The sequence below is a fragment of the Hipposideros armiger genome, unplaced genomic scaffold (assembly GCF_001890085.2).
Source record: "Hipposideros armiger isolate ML-2016 unplaced genomic scaffold, ASM189008v1 scaffold_228, whole genome shotgun sequence".
Lineage (NCBI taxonomy): Eukaryota > Metazoa > Chordata > Mammalia > Chiroptera > Hipposideridae > Hipposideros > Hipposideros armiger.
The window spans coordinates 2,406,256-2,413,998 of record NW_017731578.1 but is presented as its reverse complement, the minus strand read 5'-3'; the positions used below and the strand labels follow the sequence as shown (position 1 = coordinate 2,413,998).

General features: G+C 52.2%; 1 protein-coding gene across 1 annotated transcript in view; it reads right to left on the bottom strand.

Annotated features, from left to right (window-relative positions):
• NADSYN1 (NAD synthetase 1) overlaps positions 1-7,743 on the bottom strand; it is a 32,901-nt gene that overhangs the window by 11,052 nt on the left and 14,106 nt on the right. The window contains exons 5-8 of the mRNA XM_019654664.1: positions 7,199-7,273; positions 6,169-6,293; positions 5,626-5,687; positions 1,945-2,108 (exon numbers count right to left, since the gene is read on the bottom strand). Of these exons, the coding sequence (XP_019510209.1) occupies positions 1,945-2,108; positions 5,626-5,687; positions 6,169-6,293; positions 7,199-7,273 (426 nt within the window). The remainder of the gene's footprint in view (positions 1-1,944; positions 2,109-5,625; positions 5,688-6,168; positions 6,294-7,198; positions 7,274-7,743) is intronic.

Below are 7,743 nucleotides of genomic sequence, written 5' to 3'. Positions count from 1 at the left end.
GCAGTGGGGAGAAAGACTGCTGTCTAACCCACGAGAGGCTTAGCAGCACAGAGCAATGCAAGGATGAATATTTAAGTAGGAGTCATAAATTCATTTTCTATAGAGACACCTAGAAATTTTTAAGCACCTGGAACCCAACCCCTACCCAGAGAAAAAAATGGTTTTGCTAAAATATTAAATAGCAGAAAACAATGGATAAGACTTGTGAGGGGGAAATGTTATAATAACATAATTATGTAACAAATAATATTCTTGTTTATCTACAAAAGTAAAACAAAACAAAACACACCAATATTCTTCTCAACTATTACATCAGGGGGCAGGGTATACACCAGCCATCATACCCCTCCTTTTAAGGGAAAAGTCATTCCTTTTCAATAGCACCACAGGCAACAAAAAAAGCAATGAAAAGTAACAAAATATGCATGGAGAGGGTGAGAATTTTTACCAGCTATAGGGTGCTAATTTCAAATTTTTATAATTAGGACATAAAATAGGAAATCAAAAGTCAAAAACATTTAAGAGAGAACACATTTGCAGACATGCAAGGATGCAGAAAGAGTAAAACATCCGTACTATAGATAGATGGATAAATGGTGGATGGATGGATGGGTGGTAGATGGATGGATGGATGGATGGATAGATGGGTGGACAATGATGGATGGATAGATGGGTAAATGGTAGATGGATGGATGGATGGATGGATAGATGGGTGGATAGAGAGTGGGTAGATGGATAGATAGGTGGATGATAAATGGACAGATTGATGCATAAAACAGAGGAATAAATGACAAAGTTTTTGAAATTTCTCAGGTAACAAGGAGCACCTAGGAGCATCAAAGAGAACAACTGAGAGAAGAGGGGTCAGGAAACGGGGAAACCGAGGCTGGAGAAGTTCTCCCAGCCTCTGCTGCTCAGCTTGAAGGTCAGCTGAAATTTATTTGGAAAAATCTTTACTGTTTTTTAACCAGGGAGCAATAGGAGACAGACAGCATTTTAGTGCCCACCACAAATGACCTGCCTGGTTTGGAGGCGACAACTGGGCACAGAGAACCGAGCTAAGGGGCAACAGAATCGTCAAGGACAAACAGCCGAGCCTAAACATGTGGGACGGGGGTGGGGAGCGGGGTCCAGACACACGTGGAGGAAGACCCACAAAGCTGGGGNCCCTTTGCTTTGTCGTTGACTTACACCAGCCATGGTGGTTCCCCTACTTTGACCCAAAGCCTCCCGCCCCTCGTAGTCCACCGTCAGCCTCGAATAGTGACATTCGGCTGAAAATAATGCGTTTTATTCCCCGAGACTCACCTGCTTTGTTAGGTCCTGGATCATCCGAGGGAGGAAATACTCCTCAGTTTGCCTGGAAAGGAAACCAGCACAGACCCGGGGGCCGTGTCAGAAGAGGGGAGAGTGGCATCTAAACACCAAACCGAACCCACGAACCAGGGCTCCCCACCCTCTGTGTCAGCTTCCCCACGCCGGACGGACCGCGTGCCTCGGACACACGTCACGGGGATCATCATTCTTCTCCATGGAGGAATCCAGGTGGAATTCCTGATCAAAGTTCCTGACTCAGAGAGGCCATCCTGCATGTACCCCATTACACGGTGTCATCACTGAAACGCTGAAATAACGTTTCAAATTTTATACGAGGGACATGGGGTCGAATACACAACTTGAGTTCGAGGCACCCCAAGGTGCTCCACAAAAAGGCAGGATCACACGTGACCTCAAATAGGCTGCTACCAGGTGCACACTGAGACATTTAATGAACTCTATTTTTTTCTTTCTTAGGATTCACAAGAGCTTCAGAATTCACAAGAGCTTCCGGGATGATCTTCCTGGCTCTTTTACTCAAGTAAAATTTAAAAGCTCAGAAATAGAGAAGGCGATGCCTGTTCGCCCGCACTAACGATGGGAACAGGACACACAGACCCCGCTGACCGCCGGGCGGCCGGCCCATATGGAGCGTTCAAGTCCCCATCGGTAGGTTCGTTGATGGTGACATAGCTCCTCTCGTTCAACGTTGTCGTTCTGAAGTTTATCCAGGTTCACGTAGGGCCGTTGATCTTCCTGCACGGGCGACGCTGGCACACGTGCCCTGGCACCTGGGGAGTCCATGGCGGCTGGCAGTGGGGGCATCTCTCCCTGTTCACACCATTTTCCAAAGCGTTTTCCCCAGTCGTGGAGGAGGGGCTCCTTTGCTCAGAGTCAGTGCATTCGCCACCTTTTTAATTCATTAACCCCATGGGGCAAAGACAAGTCTCACTGCAATTTCAACTGACAGTCGTCCTGAATTTTAACGATGTTGAGTCTTTTCGCACATTTATGGGTTTTTTCTTCTACGAAACCTGTATTGCCCTTTGATTCTTTCGTCTTTCTTCTTGTGTTTCTTTGATTGGATGTTTCTTGGTGGCTTCTTCTTATTGATTCACAGTCCTTTACATGTATACTCTGAACAATAACCTTCATTCAACACGTGTTTACTCAGCGTCCACTACGTGAAACACCCAGAAAAATAACTTTTCTCAGGATAGAGGAAAATAACAAATACAGATGCGGTGAGGACGGGGCCACGCGCTGTGTTCATTGCTCCACACACATGGGGGGACACAGCCTCAGCCCCACGGGACGGAGGCTGTAATTATCCCTAAAGCACAGCAAGGTTGGGTGGCTTTGTTGGCCCAAAGCTCCTCAGCTGAGAAGGGGCAGAGCCAGGGTTCAGTCTCGGGTCGCCCAGCTGCCCAGCTCTGGGGCCCTGCGGTTCCCCATCCCTCTCTCCCACGTCCATTACACGTTAGTGGGGGAAACAGACACACCTGCTCCGTAGGAGCAGCAAACGCTTTCCCTGTGTGAGTGCGCCCAGCGCCGCGGGCCCCCTCATGAAGGTGTCTCCTGATGCCACGTTCTGAAGGTTGAATTTTACTTTATGGGTTGCGCTTTCGCTTTCAGCGTCTTGTTTACATGTCTTTCCTGTGCCAAGGTTACCAAGATAGTCTCCGATAGTATCTTCTAAAACATTGGCACTTGGACCTTTCATATGTAAATGTTTGATCTTTCCGGAGTTGTTCTGGGCCAATGATTTGATAATCAGTCGTGCCTATGGAAGGAAGGCTCCATAAAACCCCGAAAGGACGGGGTTTGGAGGGCTTCCGGGTTGGTGAGCACCTGGAGGGGGCAGGGAAGCTCGGCCCCACCCCCACACCTCGCCTTGTGTGCCTCGCCCATTGGGCTCTCCCTGAGTTCTATCCTTTTACAATCCACTGGTGACCCGGCAAGTAACAGTTTCTGAGTTCTGTGAGGCGCTGTGGTAAGTTAATTGAACCCAAGGAGGGCGTCAACATGTAGCTGGTCAGTCAGAAGCACAGGTGACAACCGGACTCGGCATTGGTGTCTGACGTCTTGTGGGGGGGCGGGGGGATCTTATAGGACCGAGCCCTTACCCTGTGAGGTCTGACGCTAATCTCAGAGCTGTTAATTGCTTGGTGGCATCAGAATCGTAGGAAGCTACGGAAAGCTGTGTCCCAGTGAATAAGCAAGTGACAAGAGAAGAGCAGTAGGTGCAGGGGCTGATCAAACCCGGGGGAGAGAAAAGAGAGGTCCCCGAGAGAAGTGACAGACGGGGGTGACGGCTGTGCAGCAGGCCTGGGGAACATGGGGCAGCCTGGGGCGGGAGGGCAGGACTGACCCTCCGCCTGACGGGAAGGGCGCTGGGTGAGTGTCCAGACAGCAGAGGGGGAAGGTGCTGGGGACATGACCGCTGGGTGACACATGGAGGAGGAATGGGGGTACACGGTTGACTGAACACAACCTGCAGCTCGGCCGTGAACTTGCTCAGGTGTGACTCCTGTGAACACTGAGCTGTGACCGAACCCGGAGGCCGAGNGTTTGCAAGTCCCAGACCTCCTGAGAGGCCCGGAGGGGCGGGCGGACCTGTGGGGCGTCCAGAGCTCCTCGCAGATCTCACTCCCGAGGCAGGTGTCCTGTGTGGCCAGCACTGCGTCCCCAAAGGGCACAGTTTCCTGCAGTCGGGAGACAAGAGCCCATGAGACCCCCAGACGTCACTCAGAAAGGTTTCGTGAAGGCGCCGTTTTGCTTCAAGCCCTGAATGCGTCCTTCCTCCGCTTGGAACACTCCCCGCCCAGGTGGCCGGCAGCCCTGGCATCTCCCTCCTGACCCTAGCGGTCCTCCACTCACACCTTCCTCAGCTAGGACCTGTGCTCTGAGCTGCCTCGGAACTTACTGTGGCCGAGAGAAACCGGCACAAATGCCATCACGGCTGTCGTTGTGACAGCTCTCATTTATCCAGGGTTACTCTAAGCTAGATACGGCGCTAGGCACTTTTCCCATGTCATCGGTGTACTTGGCGGGGTTACTAGGAAGTAGTCCCATCCCTGCATTAGAAATGACCTCAGGCTTCCGAAGTCCCAGAAACCTGACAAAGGTCACCCAGCTCCTGCATGGCAGGACCGAAAGCAGAGAGCAGGTGTGTCCATCTCCGAGAGTCACATTCATAAACCACAGTGGTGGCAGCTCTGAGGGTGGGGACAGTGCCTCTCATCCACAGCTGCCCGGGGCCAACTCATACAGTTGCCCCCCCTCCGCCAGCTAGACCGAGCAGGAGCCCTCGAACTGCAGACTATGCCCCACATCGGTTTAGTGGATCACTGCTGGGAGTTTTTTAGGGTACAATAGGGTCCTGGAAAAATGAAAAGGAGTGTGTCTCACGGTAAGAGGATTGCTGCTGGCACGGTCACACACAGACACGCACACTCATACACACGTGCACACACATGCACATATACACGTGCACAGACATGCACAGACGTGCACACACGCCCACATACACACATACACGTGCACACATATACGCACATGCACACACATGCCATGTACATGCACACACGTGCACATACATGTGCAGATATTCACACATGCACATACACACATGCGCACAGACACACACCTGTATACATAAGTGCAGACATGCACACACATATAGACACACACACACACACTTGTATACACACGCGCACAGACATGCACACATGCCCATATACACACATGTACCCGTTCACGTGCACACACATATGCACACGTGCACACACATGTGCAGATATACACATGCGCACACACGTGCAGACACACACTTGTATACACATGTGCAGACATGCACACACACATATACACACGTGCACAGACACACGCGCACAGACACTGTGCTCTGGGGCATGATTTTAAAATGTGCTCACTGCTGCAGTTCATATTCAGAACTTCCCAGGTCACTTGGGAGGTGATCAGACCAGGCTGGGAGTGTGCTCCCCAAGTCTCGGCAGTGCCAGCCCTGACCGCCAGTGCAGAAGGCCCCTGGAGAGCCTCTCTCAGGAACCAGAACCGGAACAGGTGACCTAGTCTGGCTCCGGAACAGAGGTGACCTCAGCCCAAGGGCCNCCCCTCCCCCATCAGGACTCCACGGGTGGCCCCTGGCTGGTGGACACCCAGCTCCCGACTGAGTCAGAGTGAAGAAATGCTTTTGGTTACTTCCATTTAAAAACCAACATCACTTGCCTGCCAGGGGATCAAACACAGACCAACCAGTAGAAGGAGAGAGTTAGCTGGTGAGACGCTGAAGTCTTACCTGTTGGCTGCGTCTTAAAAAGTCCCAGAGCCAGCAAGCAGGTCCAAGGCTGGGGGGGACAAGGGAAGTGTCAGGTTTGGGAACTGCTGACCTGGGGGCAGGTGCCGAGGTGGAAGCAGTGAGACCTGCTAGCAGCGCCGGGCCCCCACGAGGCACCAGTGTCTGCTTTAAGAATTTCACATCAGTGAATACATTTTAAGTCTCCAAAGAGCCCTGGCAGGGGGGGGGTAGTCATTGGCCCCCTTTTAAAATGGAAAAACAGACAGAAGGAGAGAGCAGAGCCTTTGGCTCAAGGTCTCAGTTCCGGAAAATGGGGGTGCTGGGCGTGGCACCCAGTGGTGTGGGTGTAGTGTCCTCACCCAACCCCAACAACACGTGGCCGCCTCCTGACCAAGCGGATGCCCTGGGCAGGTTCTGAAAACCAGCCACCATGCCTGCTCCGTGCGGCCCCCAGCGCAGTGCAGACGGCTGTGGCGCAGGGTGGAGGCGTTGGCCCACAGGGTCCCTCCTGTACCGAAAAGGCCGCCCACCTGATCTCCTCGCCAACACCGTGGTACTTCCACTCCACAGGCTCAGACAGCGGCTCCAGCAGGTCCTCATGGCATGAGAGGGCGAAGTCCACCTTCACACGGGGGTAGGGATTCACCTTGCTGGCCTGCGGATGGACAGTCACGACAGAATGACATCCTCTCTGTACCAAAACCCTCACAGACAGGGTCCTGACACGGACTGAAGAGCAAGACTCTGTCAGCAACTGGGACATGCACATCCAACCCGCTGCGGGAGACCCTTCTGGCCCACCAGGACGGCTGGACTCAGAAAGACGGACGGTCACAAGTGTTGCAGCGGATGGAGAAATGGAACCCTCGAACGCACGTCACTGCCGGGAATGTAAGATGGGGCGCTGCAGTGGGAAGGTGTGGCAGCTCCTCAAAAGATGAGGACATAGAATTACCACATGACCCAGCAAAAGAAACGGGAATCTATGTCCCCACAAAAACCTGGACAGTTTTTCCAACCGGCATAATTAACCAGGCAATTCTGAAAAAAAACCCAAATGTCCAGCAGCAGATGAATAAACACACAGAACATGGTCCAGTCAATGGAATGTAATTTGTCCATAAAAAGGAATGACGCACCGACACACGCGACAACACGGATGGGCCCTGAAGACACTGCGCTCGGTGAACGAGGCCAGACACGGAAGACCACAGGTTGTATGATTCCCTTTACATGAAACGTCCCGAACAGGCACATCCATAGACGGAAAGTAGGTCAGTGGTTGCCAGGGGCTGGGGCAGGGGGATGGGGAGTGATAGCCGATGGGCACAGGGCTTCTTTCCGGGGTGCTGAAGTGTTCTAACACTGCTTATGGTAATAACGGCGGCATGGTATATGCATAACTACACCAAAGACCACCGAATCATGTGCTGAAACCAGCGAACTGTGTGGTATGGGACTGACATCTCAATAAAGCCATTGTTAAAACCATAAAAAAAAAGGGGGGGGGTTCCAGGTCCCTGAGCAGCCTCCGGCAGGAGTGTCCACTAACGTACTTACTGCCAGGTTTCGGGATGAAATCTCCGCCCTGTAGCTTCTAACATCCTCCAAGTCCAATGTGGCGGTGAGAACTTCCTGGAGGGGTTTCAAAGAGAGAGTGTGACTTGTTTTTTATACGCATGCGTGTAATTTGACTGCTTTACTAGGTGTGCCCAATTGCACACGATGAGTCGCGCCTTCTAAAGCTGGGGCCGGGGACCTGTGGATTCCTGGGGGTCCAGGGGGAGGGGAAAACCAGTGTTGTCGACGGTCCAAAGCCCTTCCCTTAGCATTTACAACACTTGTTCCCCCAAAAAACAAGAGCTGAAGGCAGCTGGATCCAAAGACAAGACGGGGGATGCCACGCGGGGAGTACTGTCACCCTGGGCGGATATCTGAGCCATTAGCAGTGGCCCCCTCGCTCATACGGATGTCCTGGCAGAACCTAAAGTGACTTTTTGTTGGATTTGCACAATTGGGAGTCACGGCCATCTTGGCAGTGACAGCCATCTTCCTTCTTTGTAGCTTCCCAAACACAAAAGTGAGAGTGACGCCATTCTCTACAA